The 24696-nt window shown below is 52.3% G+C and overlaps 1 protein-coding gene across 1 annotated transcript in view; it reads left to right on the top strand.

Annotated features, from left to right (window-relative positions):
- The window catches only part of ABCB8 (ATP binding cassette subfamily B member 8), a 432700-nt gene that overhangs the window by 136143 nt on the left and 271861 nt on the right, over positions 1 to 24696 (top strand). The window contains exons 4-6 of the mRNA XM_085628480.1: positions 18420 to 18514; positions 18807 to 18912; positions 22626 to 22787. Coding sequence (XP_085484606.1) covers positions 18420 to 18514; positions 18807 to 18912; positions 22626 to 22787 — 363 coding nt within the window. The remainder of the gene's footprint in view (positions 1 to 18419; positions 18515 to 18806; positions 18913 to 22625; positions 22788 to 24696) is intronic.

The following is a 24696-nucleotide window of genomic DNA, read 5'->3' as shown; positions in this document are numbered from 1 at the left end:
CTTCCCCCTAGGCACGCTAGAATCATGGCGGCCGGTTCCCACTCTTGTTGTTCTTGTTCGCGTTCTTCCTGCTCTTCGGAGATTTGTTCTCCCCCCAGGGCGGCGGCAGCTACCTGGCGGGGTCTCGGAGTTTGGTTCTGTGGACAGCTCGGGTCATTGGCGTAGTGGCCGACTCGCTGGCATCGGTGACACGTGATATTGGCTCGGAACCCCGGGCGCAACGGGGGGTTGCCCCGGCTGGCCGGGGGCGTGGTGCTGGCAGCGGGGGCGGCCGGGACGGTGTCTCTTCCTCGTCCCTGGCCTCCTCCTCCTCCTCGGGGACAGTGCTGACCTTGGTTGTTCCGGTTCTGTTCGTGCGGCCCCCTCCGGCCTACTCGGGTGCTTTCCCACCGGTCAGCTTCGGCGGCGAGCTGCCGGGGGTCAGTCAATTTACTGTCGAGGAGGTGCTGCCGGAGCTCGACGAAGCAGTTGTTAGAGAGGTGCTCCCACACCATGAGATTAAAAAGTTGCTCGTAGGTCGTTACGTGGCTTCCCTTGATCCAACCCTCGAAGGCTCGGCTGAAATAGTTCACATATTCCACCCAAGTTGTACCCGGGATCCGGGTGCAGTCTCGGAACCTCTGGCGGTACATTTCGGGTGTGAGCCCATATCGGGTGAGGAGGGCAGCCTTCATGTGGTCGTAGGATGTCATCAGATGGTCTGGGAGCTGTAACAGGGCATCGCGGCCTTCATTGACAAACCTCCCCCATAGACCGGCTCCCCAGTCACTTCGATCGATCCGGTGGGAGGTCATGGCGATCTCGTAGGCCTTGAACCACTGTTGTATGTCGTCGTCTCGGACATACTCTCGAACGACATCCTTGGGGATGTGTACTTTCTTTTCTGTCGCTCCTGGGGTGTGCGGTTGCTCGGGCACCCCCAGTTCCTTGTTCTGCTTCCGTAGGTCTATTTCTGCCAGTTTGCGCTCGTGTTCGTACGCTAATCTCTTTTCTTCGAGCTCTCTCTGCCTCTGTTTCTCTTCCCGTTCTTCTCGGAGCCGCAGATGTTCTAGGTTCAGTTTCTGTTCGGCTAATTTTAGTTCACCGTCCATTTTGAGCCGTGCCATTTCTAACTCATGTAGTCTTCTTTTTTCTCTCTCTTGGATCTCTTCCTGCGAGAGACCAGTTCTTCGCTCCTCGGGAGCCGTGGTGTTCCTCTCTGATGCTGCAATGTTTCGGTCCAGGGGTCTGGCGGCCCCGGTTTCTGCCCACGACTCAATGGCGTGCTTGAAATCGTCTTTGGTACTCAGACCGGTGGTAGCAATGCCTAGTTCAATGCAGAATTGTTTCAACTCACGATGGCTGTACTCTTCCAATTTCTCCATCCGGAATTTTTCGGTGGATCCGCTCTCTTTGGTTGTCATTGTGGTTTTGTCGTGGGGTGAGCTACTCTCTGTACGATTACGCGTTGATTCGGATCGCGCCGCTGGCCACCAATGTTAGACGGACCGGGAGGGTCGGCCGAGGACGAGGGGAGAGGTCTCCGGGGAGAGCCGTCTCCAGCGATCGTACAGACGAGTAACTTCCCCCCCACAGATGTACACCACACGAAGATAAGGTTTAACGTTCTTTATAAGCAATCTTAGGTACGATGAAATGGTACAAGGAGGTCAGGACTCAGGGGTCCCCTCGATTCTAGTCTCTTGGTTGGGAAAGGGGGTAGCGGGACAGTCTTGTTACCAATCTGGTAGATACGATGATATGATGGGTAGCTCACAATCCTCGAGCCCGGTGTTCTAGATGGACGGGCCGCGGCAGCGCCAGCAGGTCCCGGTGAAGGTGGTAGTTACAACGGTCCGCGGCAGCGCCAGCAGGTCCCGGTGAAGGTGGTAGTTACAACGGTCCGCGGCAGCGCCAGCAGGTCCCGGTGAAGGTGGTAGTTACAACGGTCCGCGGCAGCGCCAGCAGGTCCCGACGAGGATGAAGGATGCAGAAGGTTGCGGCAGCGCCAGCAGGCAGGACGGTAGTTCGCAAGGCAGGACTACGGCAGCGCCAGTAGTCCGTCAAGGATGAGTTCTTCACGGTGTCTCTCGACTCCAGGATACGTTATGTTATGTTATGTTATGTTATTAATTTTTTTGTATAGCGCAACGGTTACTCAAAAAGAGAATCCCGGCGCTTTAGGTAAGGTGAACAGATTACAAAATAACACAACACAGAGAAAACAATTCAAAAGTCCACAAAAGAAACGGGGCAACACGCAAACCTATTGAGAAAACAGCCAGGTTTTGAGGCCTTTCCTAAAATCAAGAAGAGTAGTCGCCCCCCGCAAAGCAAGCGGTAAGGCATTCCACATCTGTGGGGCCAGCAAACTAAAGGAGCGGCCCCCTAGGCGAGCCCTCTTCACACGCGGAACAGCCGCAAGTAGTAAAGATTCCGACCTCAACGCACGAGTGGGATGGTAAAAAAAGAGTCTTTTTTGCAGGTGTTTAGCTCCCACCTCATGGAGAGCCTTATAGGCCAAGGTCAGAGCCTTAAAGGCAATCCGTTTGCGGATGGGTAGCCAGTGTAGCGTCACCAACAACCCAGCGGCGCTGATGCGTCTACTTAGGCCAAAAATGGCCCTGGCCGCCGCATTCTGTGCCACTTGAAGCCTCTGCAACAGATACTCTGGCAGGCCCAGGTACAGGCTGTTGGCATAATCCAACCTGGAGCCTATCAGGGCCTGCACCGTCAACCTCCTGTGCTCCTCGGACAGGAGGGTCAGAAACTTCCGCAGCATTTTTAGCAGGCCGAAACAAGTGCCGGTTACCCCAAGAATCTGGGCTTTCATCGTCAGCCCCTTGTCCATCTTAACCCCCAGGTTTTTAGCCATGGGAGAAGAACCGGACGGAGGGAACGCGTCGCAACCAAAAAAGAGAACCTCCGATTTGTCCGAATTGCACTTGAGGCTGTGCAGTTGGAACCATGCAAATACAGCCCCAAGGCAATTCTGGATACTCTCTCCGTCAAAGTCAACACCCCTCTCACATGAGAAGAGGAGCTGAGTGTCGTCGGCATACGACACGATCCGGGCACCAAAAGACTCCGCCACCGCCGCCAAAGGGGACATATAGATATTAAAGAGGGTCGGACTCAGTATAGAGCCCTGAGGGACCCCGACTCCCAACGGCGGCATTACAGCGGAATCAGATGATGTCCAGATCGTTTGCCGGCGGCCGGCCAAGAAGGAAGAAAACCATTTGAGCACCGTCCCCCGCAGGCCAATCTCAAAGAGTCTTGCGAGCAGGCCCTCATGGGGGACGGTGTCAAAGGCCGCCGACAGGTCCAACAACACCAGCATGACTTTGCCCCCGGAATCCAGCACCCCTTTGATGGTTTCCGAAACCTCAAGGAGCGCAGTCTCGGTGCTGCGGTTTGAGCGGAAGCCTGACTGGGAGTCGTGCAAGATCTCATGAGACTCCAAAAAATTGGAGAGCACCGACTGAACATGCTTTTCCAAGATTTTTACGAAAGCCGGCAGCAGCGAGATAGGCCTGTAATTGGCTGGGGCTTTCGGGTCAAGTCCCGGCTTTTTAAGCAACGGGATAACCATTGCCTGCTTCCATGATGGCGGCACCTCTCCCAAACTCAACGAAAGGTTGAGAAGAGGGTGGGCCAGCGGATTAACCACTTCCGCCAGTTTACCCAGAAGCTTAGCTGGGCAGGGGTCAAGCGGAGACCCAGATTTTAAATTGCCCATGAGCGCAAGGGAGGCGGAGGCTGGCAAAGATGGAAACTCAGCCAATATGGCGCCCTGCATAACTGGAGGGGACATACCCGCCTCCTGCACCGGCAACGTGACCGATCCACGCGGAGGAAAGGAGTCCTGGATAAGTTGGATCTTGCCTGTAAAAAAGCTCGCCAGATCTGCTGCCCAGGATTCTACAGGGCCCTCTTCCGAGGCGATAGTCCGAGATGAAATGAATTCTCGGACGATAGTAAAAATCTCCTTACTGGTGTTCGAAGCTGCTTCAATTCTCCCCGCAAAATAGGCTTTCTTTTCGAGGCGGATATCGCGGTGGTAAGCTTTGACCACAGCCTTGTAGGCAGACCTGTCCTTGCTGTCATAATGTGCCCGCCAGGCCCTTTCGGCTACCTTGCACTGCTGCCGCGTAGCCCGCAGAGCCGTGGTAAACCAAGGGGCCGAGACCCGCTTAGATGTCTAGCGGGGGGGCAGGACAGGGGCCAGGTCATCCAGCCTCTCCGTCAGCCACTTTTGCAGGGCCTCCAAGTCGCTTTCTAACTCGCCAGAAAGAGGGCAAGGGTGAGTCGCAGCAGCCTGGGCCAGCATCTCAGGGGTCACCCTGCTAAATGCTCTACAGGCTCGTCCCCTCTGCTGTGAGACAAGGTTCGACGCCCTAAGCTTGCCATTGATAGCAAATTTGGCAAGCCAATGATCCGACCACAGGACCGGGAGGATCTCTTTCACAACCAGCGGGGAAGTCGAGAAAACCTGGTCTAGGGTATGCCCCTTCTCGTGGGTCGGACCCAATAGATGTGGGGTCAGGCCCAGCGGCGTCATAGCCTCCAAGAGCTTAATAGCGGCGGGGTCCGAAGGATCATCCATCCGGATGTTAAAGTCCCCAGCCACTAAGCAGTGTTCTGCTCTCAGGGCTAGACCCGCCATTGCCACATCAAGGTCAGCAAAGAACGTCCCAAGCGGACCGGGGGGGCGGTAGACTAGCAGTCCCTTCACTGATTGGTGCGGTGCTAGCGCGATAGAAAAAGCCAGCGATTCTGAGCCGCGAATGTCCTCAGAAGGCAAGATGGTACAAGGTGTGCCCTTTTTTACCACCAATGCGATCCCGCCACCCCTGCCCTTTGCTCTGTCCTTCCTGAAGATATCAAAATCAGGCGGAATGGCCATAGCCACATCGGGATTAGACGCTTCACCCCACCAAGTCTCCGTCAACATAAGACAGAGAGGCCTCTCAGTCTCAAGGAGCTCAAAAATGTGTTGCGCATGGCAGCTAGCCGACCTGGTGTTTAACAGCATGCAGGCATACTCAGCCCCCGCGATGTCCGTAGGCGGGGTAGATGACAGCACCCGGGTAGGATGCCAGCCACAACCCGGACATCGCCATCTGCCCCTATGGCGGGCCGGGAAGACAGTGCGGCAGCAGCTCTCCCTGATATGGAAGGAGCGCAGCTCCAAGGAGGAGTACCGCATCGGAAGGGCGCTCAGAGAGCTCAGATCCCGTGACCAGGGCCCCACCCGCCGCCAAGACGCCTCCGGGACGCGGACGGGCGCAGACGGGCGCAGACGGGCAGGACTCTGGCTTGACTCCGGCGCGAGTCAGGCGCCACCGCTGCGCGTCACCGCTGCGCGGGCCAGGTGAGCTTTAAATAGGAGCTCACCTGAACTCCCGCAGAGCGCTAGAACGCTCAGGCAAGTGGCGCGTGATTCCGAAGTCCCCCCCCAAGATGGCGACCGGCGCCACAAGCAGGCAACCAGAAGGTGAGACAATCCGTCCAAAACGCGGTGGGGGCACAATTATAGTGCAAGTATAGGGCCAGAACACGATGGAAGTTAAAAGCAGGGCAGTACAAAATAATTGCAAACAAAATACAAAACGGGATATATTTTAAAATAATGCTAGCGCAGCGCGCTGTAATGCCAGCAGCCACAATGCACCCAAAAGCACCTTACCAAAAGCGCTGCCTTACTGCTCTGGAGCTGCCCCAGTTATAGGTCTGGCGCCCTTTGATGTCCGGACCCTCGCACTTGGAAGTCGCGAGGTCCGGGATGAGGGAGTCCAGACACCCAGCAGGGGGGTGGAGCCAGCGCCCGGGGGAGCTGGGGGGCAATCGGCACCTGGCGGGGGAGAGCCATCGACCCTTCTTTCTCCCATTGACCTGCCAAGTGGTCCGTTCACCTCCTGGGTGGATGGTGGTGCCGGGATGTCGGGGCCTGGCCAGGCCCAGGGTTAGGGTCGAACTGAGGCCACGCGGCCTCGTGGTGCAGTGTCCAAGATGGCGGCCGGGCCGGGCGAGGGAGCCGGTAGTGGTTCGGCCCCATGATACCGAGATGTCCGGGGGCAGGAGTCCCGTATGAGACGGGGTGCGGGTTGCTTCTGTGGGTAACACCTGGAGAGCCGGGGCTCGGGCCCTGTCATGCGGGGAGGGAGCAAGCCCTTTAGGTGGCCTGTCCAACAATTCTGTTTACAAAGAACCCCTGCAACACAGCCACTCTCCCTCACCTAACCAGAGTTCAAGGTAGTGACTGCTTGGTTGGGCGGGGGTCCTGGGGGAAGGCTGTGATCAGTGCCTCTGGACTCCAGTATATAGCCAGCTCCTTATCAGTCTTCCAGAACTTCAAGTGATCTGTCTGTGGCTTCCAGTATTCCATTAAAGGGAAACTCACCCAGGTCACTATAATTCTTTCCCATAGGTGATTGTTGGAGCTGCCTTGTAACAATTTAAAAACTTTTAATTTGGAAAAGATAGAGAAATTGAGTTTAAGCGCCCTGAGCTCAGAATTTAGTAGCACATCTTTTAGTAAAGGTGGTTTTTAAATTGTGGTTGTGTAAAATGACATTTTTACAAAGTGGGGATTTTCATGCTTTACCATCCTGTGTGCCTCTGCCTTTTGCGTATTCACCATCTGGTTTTGGAGTGACAGGAGGTGGATGTGCATTCACTCTAGACAGTCGGGGGTTGAGTTTTATCCTGCCTTTCCTGGGTGACTCATAGCCAGGCTGAATAGACCATTCTGCATTTAGAGTGGTGGAAGGAGTTTTCACTAGCACCTGAAGATGCTGTGTCTGCTCTGCAGAATGCTGTCCCCACCTCCTGTAGTATAGCTGGACCACGGTGGACAGAACTGTTTTTTTCCGAGTTCAGAGACTTTCTGCCAAAAACTTCAAAGGGAAAAATTGTATAAATGTTGTTGCCCTGATCCCAGAACTTTAGAACTATTTTGAACTAAGGAACTTGCCAAGAAGAAGAGCTGGAGAAGCTGTTAGGGGGAACAACCACTTTGCTTTGTGCTTTGCTGTATTGGCCTGCAGTTGCTGCTTCTGTCTTGGGCACTGAAAGGACTGGACTGGATCTGCAACTTATTTTCCTACGTTTCTCCAAGGGCTGAGGTAGAGCTTGGCCCCTGTTCAAGATGTCTCAGGTACAGCAAAGACTTCAAGATCATCTGCTACCAGCACTGGGAACTGTGAGTTTTGTGCTGCAACAGAAGAAAAAGCAACCCAACGCTGTCAATGATGCCACTGCCAGCTTCGTGACCTGCCGGAGCCGCAGAGGGCATCGCCGGCTTCACACTGTGCCCTGGTCTCACTGATGACGATGCCCGACGCTGCAATTGATCCGCTGCTTGCACCGAGACGTGAGGGCACTACACTGTGCACCGCCCTGCTTCACATCTCCATCCTGGTATCCCGGACGAAGATGCTCCACGCCATCATCAATGCCGCTTTCCTTGGCCCGCCGGCACCATAGACTCCAGATCGTCTACCGACGATAGGGCTTCAGCAACGACGCCGGCGCTGCCTGCACCGTGACCTGCCAGCACCGCGACAAGCACTGTCCCACTTCTCAGCTCAGTTCTGGTCTCTCTGACGCTGCTAGATGCAGTCACTGAGCCGCTGTCTGCACCGCGACCTGAGGGCACTACACGTTGTACTGCTCTACTCCGTACCGCAGCCTCAATGCCTGCCAACGACGGTGCTGCTGACTTCAACCTCAAGGAGTTCGATCTGCAACAATTGTGACTTCAAGGGCACGACGACTCCTGCACCGACATCCGGAACCGACGCCTCTCTGGAGCCCATCTCAAGGCTCATGACGCCCTGCATTTCCAAGGTACTGTCTGCAGGTTTTCCTGACACCGTAGCTGGCCCGCGACGCTGCATGTCGGCCTGAACTGTGCATGTGTTTGTTCCCGGATGGAGCTATCAACTTCAAGGAACTGTAGTTTAAGGTTATTCTTGCAATATTCATATTTTGATCACTTTATGTTGGATTTTTATCGTTTTGGTCTGGTTTTACACGGATAAATATTGGCTATGTTTTCCTAAAACTGGTGTGTCCTTTTGTAGTGTTGTCACTATATTATAGTGTCTTATGTACAGATGCTTTACACATTGAATTACTGACTGTTCGCGCCAAGCTACCAAGGGGGTGAACAGAGGTTATTTTAGAAGTGTAATCCCTCTTACGCTGAATAGAGGGAAGGGTCCCTACTTGGATAGGGTACCAACCTGCCAACCAGAGACCCCCATTTTCAACAGTGTTGTACTTAGAGCACATGAGCATTTATTTTCTGAGCAGGCTTCTACTTTAGGAGGACTTCCATTCTCAGCAGTTGGGCACCTCATCCCTTGAAAGAGGAAGAGAGGCTCCATCATCTTGGCCTAAAGAGGGCAGTAAGCTTTACATTGATCGTACAAAGGATGTTCTTGTGCAGTCGTGACTGGTGACTTTTGAAAGTGGTGAGGCGTTGAACTTCTTGGCAACTTTCACGGCACAAGCTGGGCACCCACATGGTCCCAAGGTGGACCCTCAAGTATTGCAACAACTCCAAAGTGATGGATACAATGCTTTAAGTAATATCAGCTACTGGCAATCACTCTGGCCGCATTCCATTCCATCGTGTCTTTGTCCACCATGCCACCTCAGTTTGGAACCAGCCGTTTCCAAATCAGGCTTTGTTTGAACCCTTTTTTTGAACCAACTGTGTTACAAATGGCACTAAAGACAAATTAAACAACATTAAATGCACCAACCCCAGAATGTAAAGCAGAAAATGAAATGTATATTTAAGGCACAGACAGCCATCTTTGTCAAAACACTTCAGTGCACACAATTCAAATGAATGGAGTAATGTCAGTATATGATGCCATTTAGCTTATTTGGACTGTAGAAATATATGAACTGTTTATGCTTAAAAGTTTCTCCGTTACAGTGGAAGGTATTTAGTCCACATTATATTTTTTTTATCAAACAGTTTACCTGGCAGCTAGGAAGGCGGGCAACAACATTTGTAAACATTCATTCAAAAAGTAAACTAGCAAGTGAAGATGCAAATTATGTTGACGTGACCAAGTGGCATTTCACATTTGTCATTAAGATGTAGCATTTCCTAGCATCTGTCTCAAGCAGGCACACTTTTGGAGACACATTATTAAAATGCAAACAGATATCAAAAGTAGCGCGGTGTTGAGACTGTCCTATATCTTTACAAATAGATAATCTGAAAGAAACACGTTAGTTAGATTCCTCACCTTAGAATATCCCCAGGCGTCAGACTGGATCCGGAAGATTTTTCGTCAGCAATACCCCTTGCGCGTCGCTAGGCGTCATCTGCGGCTCCGCGTCGGTCGTCGGCGTCGTGCGCCGGAATGACGTCGTCGAAGTACTTAGACGCCGATCCATGAGAGCTACCCCTTTTAGTCTTTTTTGACTAAGTTTTTTGATCCTTTTTGATCTTGTCTCGACTCCGGTAGGATGCCTGGTTTTAAAGCCTGTGCTGACTGCAACCGCTTGATGTCGGCTACGGATCATCACCGTCGGTGCATTTACTGTTTGGGCCTCGACCACGACGCGGAGTCGTGTTCGGACTGCAAGGCCCTGACCTCGAAGGCTAGACGGGAGCGGTCCCGTAAGCTTCTCGAGATTCGCCACTCGACTCTGCGTCCCTCTCGATCCCGGTCCGGGAGGAGGTCCAAGGATCGGTCGCGGAGCCGCAGCCGACGTCATCATCGATCGTCTGGCTCCAAGTCTTCGGGTAAGTCGAAGCACTCCAAGAAGTCCAAGAGGCGACACCACTCTTCGGACTCCCCTCTCCAGTCGCGCGACTCGGCCGAGGGTCAGGGTGGTTCCACCCCCGCGGCTCCAGCGGCGCCGCAGGCGCCGCGCAAGTCCCCATACCCGCCGGTCCCTGGGACTGATGCGACGCCGGCGGAAGGCAGTGCCCTCCTCTCGGCCATGAGGAACCTGGCTCCGCCGTCGGCGCCCGCTGGCACGCCTTCAGGCCCCGCGGACCCGACTGGGCAACCTTGCATGCCGGCGGCTCCAGCGCCGTCGCCGGCTCCGGCCTCGACGCCGCAAGTGCCCGAGGGACCCGTCCCCGAGTCCCCGCCGACGCCGGTCGACCTCGTCACGCCTCCTCCGCCGGCGTCGACACCGGTTCCACGTCCGACGCCGGCTCCGCTCGGCGTCGTGCCCCAGTTCAGCCCCGCTCCGTACCCGGCGCCGTTACGGCGTCGATGGACGCCGCGTTCGGCGCCGCTGGAGACACATTATGTCTATCGTCCGGCTCCAATCCTTCCTCCTGTTTACCAGGAATCGGATGACGGGGGCGAATGGGAGGGGTCCGAGGATCCTATGGCCGTTCAGGCTCAGCTGTCACAGGACTGGGCAGATGAACTGGGGGAGGCCAGTGTTCTGGATACCTCTCCAGACACTGGATTCATCTCTCCTCCGACTGTGGCTTCGGAGGAGGGTGCTGCTTTCTCTGTGGTGCTGCGCAAGGCGGCCGCAGCCCTTGGGCTCGAGCTACCTGCCGTGGCTGTGAGAACTAACGTCCTCACTGAGGTGCTTCAGTCTGCAGCAAGCTCCACTGAGCCTCTGCTGCAATTCAATGAGGCCCTCATTGACGTTCTGCAGGGCACCTGGTCCAAGCCCTCCACAGTCCCTCCTGTGGACAGGAACGTCGCCAGGCGCCACCGCCCTGCTCCGGGCGACCCCAGTTTTCTGTCCCAACACCCTACCCCCGAGAGCCTGGTTATCCAGGCTTCTACCTCCCAATCCTCCTTCCCGACCGCTCCGCCGGACCGGGATTCCAAGAGACTGGAACAGTTTGGCAAAAAGCTGTTCTCCTCCCTTAGTTTGGGCCTGCGGTCCTTGAACACCGCCTGTCTTTTGGACCGTTATTCCCACTCTCTGTGGGATACGGTGGAGGACGTGCTGCCCCTGTGTCCGGAGGAGGTCCAGACACGACTTACCCAGGCTCTGGCTGATGGGAGGGATGCAGCACGACATGCTATCAGATGTGGGCTTGACACTACGGACTCGCTGGGTAGGGCGATTTCTACCACGGTGGCGCTTAGACGTCACGCCTGGCTGCGGTCCACGTCCTTTTCGGGTGATGTCCAGAGCACTCTCATGGACATGCCCTTTGATGGCACTCGCCTTTTTGGTGAGAAAGCGGACAGTGCGCTGAATCGCTTTAAGGACTCCCGGGCTACGGCCAAGTCCTTGGGCCTCTCGGCCCGCGGTCGCAAACTTCCGCCTTTCGCCCCTTTCGTGGCCAAGGAAGGGGTGCCTCCTCACGTCTGCCTAGCCACCAGCCGCAGAACCAACCTGCGTGCGGTCGCGAACGTGGTTTCCGCCGAGGCGGTTCTGGAGGACGACGCGGTCAGCCCACATCCACCCCGGCAGCATCCGCCTCAAAGCCTTCCTAGTCCGAGCTTTCAGGCCCATTCCACGCCAGTGGGCGGCAGAGTTCGCCATCACCTGCTCCACTGGCGGTCCATCACATCGGACAGGTGGGTGCTGCAAATCGTCCGAAGGGGCCTCTCCCTCCCCTTCGAGACGACCCCTCCAGCCATGCCACCGCAGCACCACCGTATCTCGGGGGATCATTTGAATCTTCTCCACGAGGAAGTTTCGGCCCTCTTGGCCAAGGGGGCCGTCGAGCGCGTTCCGAGCCCAGAAGTAGGTCGTGGTTGTTATTCCCACTACTTTCTGGTTCCCAAGAAGGGCAAAGGGGGCCTACGCCCTATCTTGGACCTCCGGAACGTAAATGCCTTCCTCCGGAAGGAGAGGTTCAAGATGTTAACTTTGGCTCAGGTTCTAGCTGCCCTAGACCCTGGAGACTGGATGGTAGCGTTGGACTTGCAGGACGCATATTTCCACATCCCCGTCCTGCCAGCCCACCGGCGTTTCCTGCGGTTCACGTGGGTCAAGAGCACTTTCAGTTTACCGTGCTCCCCTTCGGCCTCACCAGTGCCCCTCGGGTGTTCACGAAAGTGATGGCGGTGGTCGCAGCTCATCTGCGCAGATCAGGGGTTCCAGTCTTCCCCTATCTCGACGACTGGTTGTTGAAGGTGGGCTCGCCCCAGGCAGTCGTCTCCCACCTCCAGACTACGGCGGATCTCCTGCATTTGCTGGGGTTTTCCATCAATGTGCCGAAGTCACACCTGAGCCCCTCTCAGAAGCTCCTTTTCATCGGGCGGTTCTCGATTCGGCGCAGTTCCGGGTTCATCCCCCGGAACAGCGGGTCCGGGATATACAGGCCCTGATTCCCATCTTTCGGCCTCTATCCTGGGTTTCGGTCAGGCTAGTGTTGCGGCTTCTGGGGCTGATGGCCTCCTGCATCATACTAGTGCATCACGCCAGGCGACGCATGCGGGCTCTGCAGTGGGACCTGAAGTTTCAGTGGGCCCAGCATCACGGCAACCTGTCCAACCATGTCTTGATCTCGGAGGGCACTGCACAGTAGTTGCAGTGGTGGCTCACGGACCGCGATTGGGTCACGGGCAAGAGCCTCTCCCTTCCCCAACCGGACCATGTCGTAGTGACGGATGCGTCCCTCCTAGGATGGGGTGGCCATATGGGAGAGGCGGAGATCAGAGGCCTCTGGTCTCCGGCGGAGTCTCGCCTCCACATCAACCTGTTGGAGTTGATAGCGATCCGACTTGCACTGAAAGCCTTCCTTCCCTCTGTCAGGGGGAGTGTTGTGCAGGTGTTCACGGACAACACCACCACCATGTGGTATTGCAACAAACAGGGCGGGGTGGGGTCGTGGACCCTTTGTCAGGAGGCTCTGCGCCTCTGGACGTGGCTGCAACACCAGGGCGTCACCCTAGTGGTTCAACATCTGGCGGGCTCTCTGAACGCCAGAGCAGACGAACTCAGCCGCCGGTGCATGATGGATCACGAATGGCGTCTGAACTCCGAAGTGGCGCAAGGTCTCTTTCAGCAGTGGGGAGAGCCTTGGTTAGATCTATTCGCCACCGAAGAGAACGCGCAATGTCAGCAGTTCTGCGCGTTGGAATTTCCAAGGCGGCACTCGCTCGGCGACGCTTTTTGTCACGAGTGGAGTTGCGGTCTGTTGTACGCCTTTCCGCCTATACCACTTCTGCCCAGAGTGCTGAAGAAGATCAGGCACGACCGGGCCCAAGTCATCTTGGTGGCTCCGGATTGGGCACGAAGGTACTGGTATCCCGAGCTACTCAGTATGTTGACCGATCCTCCGATACGTCTGCCCCTTCGGGAGGATCTTCTGTCGCAGCAGCAGGGGATGGTCCTCCACCCGAACCTGTCCAGCCTCCACCTCCATGCGTGGAGATTGAGCGGCGGCAGTTGATGCCATTTGACTTGCCTCCTGAACTCTGTGATGTCATTCTGGCAGCCAGGCATCCCTCCACAAAGACGGTATACGCCTGCCGGTGGAACAAATTTGTGGCATGATGCACAGCAAAGGCTGTGGATCCCCTTTCCGCCCCTCTTTCTGAGGTTCTCCTCTTTCTTCTTTCTTTGGCCCGGCAGGGCTCTGCCCTGGGCACCTTGAAAGGTTATCTTGCTGCCATCTCTGCCTTCTTGCGGCTTCCTGATCAGCCTTCTCTTTTCAAGTCCCCTGTAGTTACACGCTTTCTAAAAGGCATTACTCACACGTTCCCTCCTGTCCCTTTTGTAATGTCTCAGTGGGACTTGAATCTTGTTCTCACATTTCTAATGTGTGCTCCCTTTGAGCCTCTTCATAATTTTCCTCTTCGTATGCTGACGCTTAAGACTGCTTTTTCTGGTAGCCATCACCTCGGCTAGACGGGTGAGTGAGCTCCAGGCTTTATCATCAAAGCCTCCTTTTCTCTCTGTTCATCCGGACAAGGTTGTCCTTCGGCCTCGTCCCTCCTTTCTTCCGAAAGTGGTGACTCCATTTCATCTTGGGCAGTCTGTCACCTTGCCCACCTTCTTTCCGCCTCCGCATCCTTCCAAAGAGGAAGAGAGGCTCCACCGTCTGGACCCAAAACGTGCGCTCTCCTTTTATCTGGACCGCACGAAGCAGTTCCGGGTGGACGACCAACTTTTCGTTGGATACGTGGGTGCTAAGAAGGGGAAAGCTGTGCACAAACGGACCATCTCTCGGTGGGTCGTTTTGTGCATCAAAATTTGTTATTCCTTGGCAAAAAAGGACCCTCCTGTTGGGCTGCGCGCCCATTCTACTCGGGCCACGGCAGCTACTACTGCTTTGGGACGGGGTGTCCCTTTGCAGGACATCTGTCAGGCGGCAACGTGGGCTTCGCTACACACGTTTGCCAGGCATTATTGCCTTGACAGCCAAGTCCGGAGGGATGGCTTCTTTGGCCGTTCTGTCCTCCAGGACTTTCTGGTGTGATCTTGGTTCGCAGACCCACCACCGGGGATGGTATTGCTTGGGTATCTATTCTAAGGTGAGGAATCTAACTAACGTGTTTCTTTCAGATGAACAAGTTACTTACCTTCGGTAACGATGTATCTGTAAGAAACATTAGTTAGTTAGATTCCTCACCGACCCACCCATCCTCCCCGTTCTGCGAACTGACATCTAGGGTTAAGGTTATCCTTTTCAGGCCCCTAGATTTTATTTTTGGCACCAGTGTCGGTCTTTGCATGGCTCTGCGTTCCTGGCGCGGAAAGCTATGTACAAGAACTGACGTCAGCGCGCGAGGGCGGCGTCTAAATACTCCGACGTCATTCCGGCGCACGACGCCGACAACGGACGCGGAGCCGCAGACGACGCCTAGCGACGCACAAGGGGTCTTGCTGACGAAAAATCTTCCGGATCCAGTCTGACGCCTGGGGATATTCTAAGGTGAGGAATCTAACTAACTAATGTTTCTTACAGATACATCGTTACCGAAGGTAAGTAACTTGTTCTTATGATTGCATAAAAGGGCAACATCAGACAGCTGGTACCAAGCGATTTGTGCGACTTGACTGATGCCCTGGGGTGACTTGCTGTTTGTTGAGAGCCTATTATTGGTCGTTTGTAAGTGAATAAGCCACCTTACTACGCATTCTTTTCCCCGCATGCAGTTACAATGCGGTCGTTGTAACAACGCATACCATTACTCCGCAAGTCGTAACAACGACTTGCTCTGGGGGGGGGGCGCTGGATGTTGGAATAGTATAATTTACTATTCCAACTCCAGTATGTGCAACAGTAGGGAAGGTGTTGGATTTTAAATCCAACACCTTCTGACCCCTCCGCAAGTCGTTGTTACGACTTGCGGAGTGATGGTATGCATTGTTACAACGCGGTCTTGGTAACAACTGCATTGTAATTGCCTACGGGGAAAAGGATTCGTGGTAAACAATGTTTACCATTTTAAACAACTAGCCAGCCAAAAGAGAGCTCTTTATCGAACACTGTATTTCCTATTTTGTTGCCTATTCAAAGTCAGGAATCGCCAAAGCCGATCGTTTTGGCGAGTACCTGTAGAAATGCTTTTTTGCCTCAACAATGAATTAAATAACCTGCTCAGTAAAGCAGTGGCGACTGGCAACTCACCATAAATGCTGCTGGCCGCGGACCATCCGTCCGGTGCTCCTCTCCCCGTGCCATTCCGGGGTGCGATGATGAGAAGGGAGGAAAGGGAATTACTTCCTTCCAAGTGCAGCTCAAATCCAACCAATCCTGGAGCTGCTGTCCGCATGATAGCAGCTCTAGGATTGGGTAAAGCAAGCAAACCCAGTGCTCATTTTGAGGAACAGGAACAGGGTCAAGACTGATTTGCATATGGCTGGGTCCAAACTGGGGTGGTGTGGTGTGGAAAAGAATGATGGATTAAACCCAGATCCTTGTGACTGGGGCTGAATGTTTGCATTGTCCAGCATTCCGTCCATCTATTGATTCTTTTGCATATGTCGCCCTTAGTGGGAAGGGTATGCCCAGACGTGGGTCCCGTGCTCACTACACCACTGGATTCAAGCTAGCCTGGCTGATGAAGGGTGGTGGCGCACTAAATATGCCCCCCCTGCCTTTTTTCAATCTCTCAAATATTGAAATTGTATTTGAAATTATAACAAAATATGTATAATCATGCACAGTATTGAGTATTTATACACTGATTTTCGAATATTGATTTCATTGTATGCGGGGCCTCTATGTTCATTTAGGTTATTGTTGGCAATAGTGTGACGTATGTATTGGTGGTGCTGTATGACATTGGTGTGAGTCTGAGAGGGTGCTGTGAATGACTGTTTATGGGATCTTTCTTTGAGTTTGAGCAACACTGTTGTATATAAAAACGTTTTGTCATTTTTAATGTATTATTATCTATAAATTGTTAATATATGATTGCATTGAAACTGATCTTTTTGACCTAGATAAAAATGAAAAATAAAATCTAAGAATGAATAGTTTCTTCCTAATGTATTAAATGTTCTGTTCGTTGGTCCAGTCAGAGTGTCAATGCTAGAATAGATGATACGGTGTACATATTGAAATATATATGTAGAGAAAGGTTTTTCTTTGTAAATTTTCAATTTGCCCCTGATTCCCTACCTACATGAATCTGTCAGGGGTTCCCCTTGTTATATTGGCTGATGAAGGGTGATGCCCTGAAACCGGTCCCAGGATGCTTGTTTCTGGTCCAGGGAGGACCTGGCTTGGCAGTTCGGGCTGGACTGTTCCCCCAAGGAGCAGGGTCAAGACTGATTTGCATATGGCTGGGTCCAAACTGGGGTGGTGTGGTGAGCAAAAGAATGATGGATTAAACCCAGATCCTTGTGACTGGGGGTGAATGTTTGCATTCTGTCTATCAATTGATTATTTTGCACATTTTGAGGCTGGGGGCCTGTGCCAGCAATCCCCTGGCTGTTTCTTAGTGCCGGGGTTTGCTGGGTCTGAAGTGCCCATGTGGGATAGGTCGGCTGTAGACAGCTGTCCAATCTGACATGTGCACTGAGCCCTGGGAGCATCCTGCAATCTGCAGGAATCTGCCCCACCCCTACCCTCACAGTCCAGCTGCGCGGGCTGGCAGCACACAGAATGATAAAATGGTAATGACCATTTTATTATTCTGTGTTTACCACTGCGCCAGCAAGTGGGACGACACTCTTCTTCCCAAGAAAAGAAACCGTCGATGGTCTTGTGAGCTCCTTGTTATATTCTCTGGTGTGAAGAAAGGCAAGGCAATGCAGGAGAGGACTCTTTCAAGATGGAAAGTAGTATGCATCAAAATCCTCTATGCGCTGGCTTAGAACCAGCCCCGTGAAGGCCTACAGGCTCATTTCACCAGGGCCATTACAATGGCACAGATGCAAGGGGTGCCTTTTCTGCACATCTGCTAGGCTGTGACGGGGGTAATGGTGCATGCATTCACAAAGCACTACTGCTTAGGCAGCCAGCTCCAGTGGGAAGGTTGCTGTAACAGCTCTGTGCTGTAGGACTTTTTTAATGCACCCATTCTCCCTTTCCCTTCACCTTTGTCTATTCTAAAGGTGAGGAATCTGTGGTTAGAAGCATCCATCAGAACAACAAGTTACCTTCTGTACCACTCTGTCTGCTGTATACTGTAGCTAGCTGCGGATTCCTCACTACCCGCCCTCCTCCCTTTTCCTGTGGAGTGATCTATCCAGTTAGATGATCAGCACACTGCCTTAAACAATTGTTCTGTGCTCTCTGTTGGGGCACAGAAGGAGAAAGATACAAGAAACTGACGTCAGTGTGCAAGGGTGGAACTTATTTGCAGCTCTGCTCCATCAGTTCCCGGGCTGTGAGGACTCATCATAGAGCCACACTGCCACCAGCAGGTAAACTGGAGCATTGCTGTCATTTCTTAAAGATACAGTCTGGCGCCTGGGAATAATCTAAAGGAAAGGAAGGAATCGGCAGTGAGATAGCGGCCCTATCAGAAAGAGCGTTACTGAAAGTAAGTAACTTGTTCAATACTCTAAGGGTAAATATACAAATAGTTGCAGTGAGTGATGAGGTCTTTTTAGGGGCCCAGCTACTTGCTGAAATAATCCCACTCTTCCTAGGTTTTGTCTGTTTGCTCCTCAGCTCATTTGTTTGTGATGTTTTCAGTCTTGTACTTTACTGAAATGTAACCTTTCCAACCATCAGTGCTCCATCAGTATTTTTCAAGTGTTCTGTCTAAAGCTTGCTGGTTCCCTTTGGGCCCTGCCGCACTGATGAAAATTGCTACCTAAATAAATAAACAATACCAAAATAAGAGGGCAGCTGAGTGACCTCATCAAAGTGTTCTTTCTGGTCCTCATCTTTAGATGTTTCATCCTCTGAGGCGTCCATCATCCCCTTTTGCTTTTTAACCGCCTACTTCTGTCAAGGAGACCGGTTTTGAGGTACAGGGAGCACTCGCACATACTCTTGTCTTCATTCAACTGATTACCACGAAAAGGCAATGGTGGCCTACGCTTCACTAGTCATTTTATTGCAGGGGCTGCTGACCTGTGGGTACATCATCCTGCTGTCTCGCGTCGGTGAGAGAATAGCCGCCAGAATGAGGAAGGAGCTCTTCTCGTCTCTGCTCAGGTAATTTTAAGCCGGCCGCCATCTTTCTTGGCACGGTAGCTCTTTCCTTGCTTCTCTGTGCTGACTCTAAGGTCCAGATGTGTACCAGTTTCTCACTCTGTCCTCTTTCTCAGGTTTAATGTGCCATTTCTTACTGTTACACCCAGTGCTGTGTTTCTTGATAATACTTCTTTGATGAATACTTGTGCGTCACCTGTGCTGAGGTGAGGTGCCCAGGGCCTGTGCACCAGTGCTTTGTGCTAGAACTTTGACCTCCACGTGCGTTCTGAGACGTATGTGCTTCTTCTTTCAGGCAGGATGTGGCTTTCTTCGATGCCCATAAAACTGGTCATCTGGTGAATCGCCTCACTTCGGATGTCCAGGAGTTCAAGTCCTCCTTTAAGCTTGTTATTTCCCAGGTGAGTCTTCATGTCTGCTCCTGCGTTGCTTGCCTGCTCCCAGTGGGGTCCCGCCTTACTCTGCAGTGGTTGTATTCTCCCTGCACAAAATGTAGGCAGACCCAAAACCTTGTATATATAATTTAAGGAACAATGATTCTAAGATATCACCCTTAAACAATAAGGCAAATACATATGGGTGCAATTGTTAAATAACATCAAGCAAAACCGAGACGGTGAATTCATAAAAGGCATATCAATATTATTCATTTAACATATGCGATATATAGTTGTCTAGTGCAGAAGGTGCAGTACATGGTGAACAGCAAGTGTGAACATTTTTTACACAGCACTAAACAATCCAGCTAGACTTATTTAACAAATTCGAGAGGGATTCAAAATAGTTTATCCTATGGCCAGTCTTAGTATGGGAGAGCTGTGAACGTTTCCACCCTTTTAAATAAAATAATGAGTGAGTCTCTCTTCAGGACAATGCAATCCATAATGGTCCAATGTACGCAACTTATGCCAGGAAACAAATAGCCCAATATGGTAGCTACTGGTACAATAAAGGAGAAACAAAAGGCAAAAAGCCCCAAGAATTTAATATCAGAGCTGAAAAGTTGCTACAGGAGTTAGTGCCGCTGGGATCAATCCATGAGCCCGGTAGTCTGCCTGAGAAGTTTGGCCCCACGGAGGATGCCCCCTCCCAGTGACATGCCTCTTTGCATTGTTTCTCCTCTCCTGGCTCAGCCCATGCATTCCTAAAGCCATGATATCACCTTTATTGCCTTTGTTCTGCTCCTCTATGCCTTTCATCTTTATGCCATTTAAAGAAATGGGGTGAGCCTGTGTCCCTCAGAACCTGGGTATGAGTAATATATGAAGAAGTGGTTCCGTCGGGAAGGTGTCAATTGCTTTGTACTGGCGAAATCACTGTATTCACAACATTTGATTTTTTGTGAAGTAACTCTGGTTTATATTGAAGGTTCAACATCCCTACTGGAGAACCAAAACTATACTCTTTTAACACACCACAAAGACAATTATATTTTAGTCCAAAAAATGTTTTGTATTGTACATGAATTACTGAACATGGCTGTCAATAAAACAATACGAAGTAGAATAATAAAGTGATTAAGGTGCAAAAAGTGGCTTAGTGGTGATATGTGAACATTGTGCTATACATATATTATAAAAATAGGTAACATTTAGGAGCAACAATATTGATGTAATACTGTCCAATGTTCTTAATGCATGAATACACGACCAGAGAATGACTTTGTGTTGGGGCCTGTGCATCTGCGTAGGACTAGTGTGACTGCAACGTCGACGTTTCGACCCTAGGAACTAGCGCAGCTTAAAATGCATCAAGGGCGGGTCTTCATCAGGACAAAGGATAAATGAACATTGGTTGACAGCCGAAATTAATCGTGGAGGATTCCTATTTAGTGAATACTATAGGATCAGGGAAAGTACAGCATCGGTAGACACACACCGGGCGGTTGTGGTCTTGCAAAGTGTATTCTTTAGCGACTCCACCAGCCGGTTAGAGATAGGGTGATTAAATAAACGTCGCCAGCTTCGCAATTGTTTTTATGGGGAGCGGGAGACGTGACTTGCTCTTTCTGCTTCCTCCTAGTTACAGTAACTAAGTCACTTTTTGCACCTTAATCACTTTATTATTCTACTTCGTATTGTTTTATTGACAGCCATGTTCAGTAATTCATGTACAGTACAAAACAGTTTTTGGACTAAAATATAATTGTCTTTGTGGTGTGTTAAGAGTATAGTTTTGGTTCTCCAGTAGGGACGTTGAACCTTCAATATAAACCAGAGTTACTTCACAAAAAATCAAATGTTGTGAATACAGTGATTTCGCCGGTACAAAGCAATTGACACCTTTCATCTTTATGCCTGCACACTGGTGACCTGCAGGCCTCAGATTACACTCTCGCACTGTGTACAACACCCACATTGTATGTTTGCCCCAGTCCACTTGCACTGGGCCCACTCCCCTCTTGCACTGCACCTTGCATCCAGTCCACACACTCCCCTTGCACTTGCACTGAGCCCACTCCCCTCTTGCACTGCACCTTGCATCCAGTCCACACACTCCTATTGCACTGAGCCCACTATCCTCTTGCACTGCACCTTGCACCCAGTCCACACACTCCTCTTGATCTGAGCCCACTACTCTCTTGCACTGCACCTTGCACCCAGTCCACACACTCCTCTTGCACTGAGCCCACTACCCTCTTGCACAGCACCTTCCACCCAGTCCACACACTCCTCTTGCACTGGCCCATATAGCGTTTGCACTGCACTGTGCACCCAGTCCACACACTCCTCTTGCACTTGTACTGAGCCCACTCCCTTCTTGCACTGCACCTTGCACCCAGTCCACACACTCCTCTTGCACTTGCACTGAGCCCACTTCCCTCTTGCACTGCACCTTGCACCCAGTCCACACACTCCTCTTGCACTGAGATCACACCCTCTTGCACTGCACCTTGCACCCAGTCCACGCACTCCTTGCACTTGCACTGAGCCCACTCCCCTCTTGCACTACACCTTGCACCCAGTCCACAAACTCCCCTTGCACTGAGCCCACTACCCTCTTGCACTGCACCGTGCACCCAGTCCACACACTCCTCTTGCACTGAGCCCACTACCCTCTTGCACTGCACCTTGCACCTAGTCAATATAAACCAGAGTTACTTCACAAAAAATCTAATGTTGTGAATACAGTGATTTCGCGGGTACAAAGCAATTGACACCTTTCATCTTTATGCCTGCACACTGGTGGCCTGCAGGCCTCAGATTACATTCTCGCACTGTGTACAACACCCACATTGTATGTTTGCCCCAGTGCACTTGCACTGAGCCCACTCCCCTCTTGCACTGAACCTTGCATCCAGTCCACACACTCCCCTTGCACTTGCACTGAGCCCACTCCCCTCTTGCACTGCACCTTGCATCCAGTCCACACACTCCTCTTGCACTGAGCCCACTACCCTCTTGCACTGCACCTTGCACTCAGTCCACACACTCCTCTTGCATTTGCACTGAGCCCACTTCCCTCTTGCACTGCACCTTGCACCCAGTCCACACACTCCTCTTGCACTGAGATCGCACCCTCTTGCACTGCACCTTGCACCCAGTCCACACACTCCTCTTGCACTTGCACTGAGCCCACTCCCCTCTTGCACTACACCTTGCACCCAGTCCACACATTCTTTTTGCACTTGCACTGAGCCCACTCCCCTCTTGCACTGCACCTTGCACCCACTCCACACACTCCTTTTGCACTTGCACTGGCCCGTGCAGCGTTTGCACTGCACCTTGCACCCAGTCCACACACTCCTCTTGCACTGAGCCCACTCTCCTCTTGCACTGCACCTTGCATCCAGTCCACACACTCTTGCACTGAGCCCACTAACATCTTGCACTGCACCTTGCACCCAGTCCACACACTCATCTTGCACTGAGTCCACTACCCTCTTGCACTGCACCTTGCACCCAGTCCACACACTCCTCTTGCCATTGCCCTGGCCCGTGCAACGTTTGCACTGCACCCAGTCCACACACTTCTCTTGCACTGGCCCGTGCAGCGTTTGCACTCTCACCCAGCACTTGCTCTACCTTTGTGTACCAGATTGCACTTCCACAGGGGCAGCTTGCACTCTAACTTTTGTTTAAGGCATGTTTATCCCCTCTGTTTCCATCTGCAGGGTTTACGTAGCATCACCCAGACTGTCGGCTGCTTCATCTCACTCTACCTCATTTCCCCGAAACTGACAACGCTGATGGTTGTGGTGGTACCGACGTTGGTGGGAGCTGGCGCCTTGATTGGCTCTTTTTTAAGGAAGCTCTCGCGCCGAGCCCAGGAACAGGTATTGGTAGTAACCCTCACAGACTGCCCTCTGCATGTATGGGGGCCTCTGAGATAATAGAACACTGTGTTGGGCCAACAGGGGGGTGCAGCACAGACCACAACTAGCTTGTTAGTGTGAAAAAGGCCGCTTTATTGAAGACAGGTGCACCTTACAAATGAATTCCTTGGCCTATGCCGTACAAAAATAAACCTCACTAAATATTTTCCTCCTACCTTACCCTCCACCCCCTCCCCTAAAGTTTCCCTTTGCAACCATTTATAAACCCCCAAACTTGCAACTCCGTAACCTTTCCTAACCTATTTATCTATGTAACCTTCCTATGCTACTTCCCCTTCCTGCGTGCTCCCAGAGTGACCTTTCCCAACCCATAAATTGTAACTGTAAACAGACCTACCAACTATTACCCAGGAAAAAACGCCACTCAGAAAAGACCTGTCCAGAACCTCTTTCAGCTGAATGATATACAATTCCATTCCGTACCGGGACAAGTGCACCCCATCTTCTCTAAAAAAGTAGACTGCCGCATACCGCAGCTCTGGATGCTCCAATCTCCCAATACCTTCCTTGTCACAAAACAAACGCATATCCCGGTTGATCTTCCTCCTAGCTTTATCTGTCACGGCTGGCCGCTCCGCTCCCCTCCACTGTCTCCTGGGAATAAACTCCGACCAGACCACGTAACAACCTGACCACTGCTGCTTGATCTCTAGTAGGTCCCTCTTCATTTGTTTTAACAGGGCCAAACCTTTACACTGCACCAGGTCATTTTCCCCGAAGTGAATAACCAAAGCATCAGGGCAAATCCTCCCTCTGATTGCCCCATTCAAAACTGGAAACAACTCATGCCATCGCATACCCTCTTTCCCCCGCCAATGACACCTAAACAACTGAGGGTCCAAGCTCAGATTCAAACCATTGCCTTTCCCATACTCATAACTTTCTACCCTTCTCACAAACAAGTGTCCTACGATGAAGATGGACAATTCCGCCGCAGCAGGCCCCGCCACCGCACCTGCAAAGACACATATATGAGGAAGGAAATGAACATCAGACGTCCCTCTCCCCAGAGCCCCTCAACCGGATGTATGTTTTAAAGCAATCCGATTTCCAACGCCCCAAGCGCATAATGTCTTCCCTCCGACACCCCCTCTTGGCTGCATCAGTGGCCGCACCAATGCGGAAGGAATGAGTTCCATATTGCCCCGGGTCTTCCCCCAAGGCCTGGAGGGCTCTCCTCAAAACCCAAAGCAGCTGAGACGCTGACACCCTGCTGCCCCCCTGTCGCTGAAAAACCTCCCTGTCATCCCGCTCCAACCCCCCAGCCAACCCCCCCCCCCCCCCCCCCCCCCAGGCCGCGGGGCACACTACCTTGTCCACCACTGGTCCCATGACCACCCACATCCCCAGACCCTGCTGGTCCATCTTAGAACGATTGAGCTGTACCGCCACCTTGTCAACCCGCAATTCAACTCCCCCCCGAACCCCTCTTGTCCCCCTCGCACCCAGCAACTCTGACACCTGAAAGGCTCCGAAGTACATCCACGACATTAATGTGGAAAACAAAACCACCTCCTTTGTATTGCCGCATATGTGCGGCAAAAGCCGAATCAGGCCGGCCAGAATATTGACCGATAGAGGGCTCCACTGCTGCGGCCTGCTACCCCTCTCCCGGGCCCAACCTTCCAGTAATCGATTACCCAATTCCCCCGCCGAAGGCACGTAACCCCACCACAGTTTTCCCATGAAAGCTATTTCCGACAACTTGCCCGCTATCGTCACTCTGGGCAAACCTTTGTCAATCATGTCCAAAATGAATTACACTACCTGCTCCTCCCGCACCCAGTGCTGCCCACGCCGCGATGTGCCACTGTCCAGGAATTCCCACCACGCCTGTTCGTATGCCCTC

The sequence above is a fragment of the Triturus cristatus genome, chromosome 10, assembly GCF_964204655.1.
Source record: "Triturus cristatus chromosome 10, aTriCri1.1, whole genome shotgun sequence".
Lineage (NCBI taxonomy): Eukaryota > Metazoa > Chordata > Amphibia > Caudata > Salamandridae > Triturus > Triturus cristatus.
The sequence above is the reverse complement of the archived record's forward strand: the minus strand, read 5'-3'. Positions and strand labels throughout refer to the sequence as shown.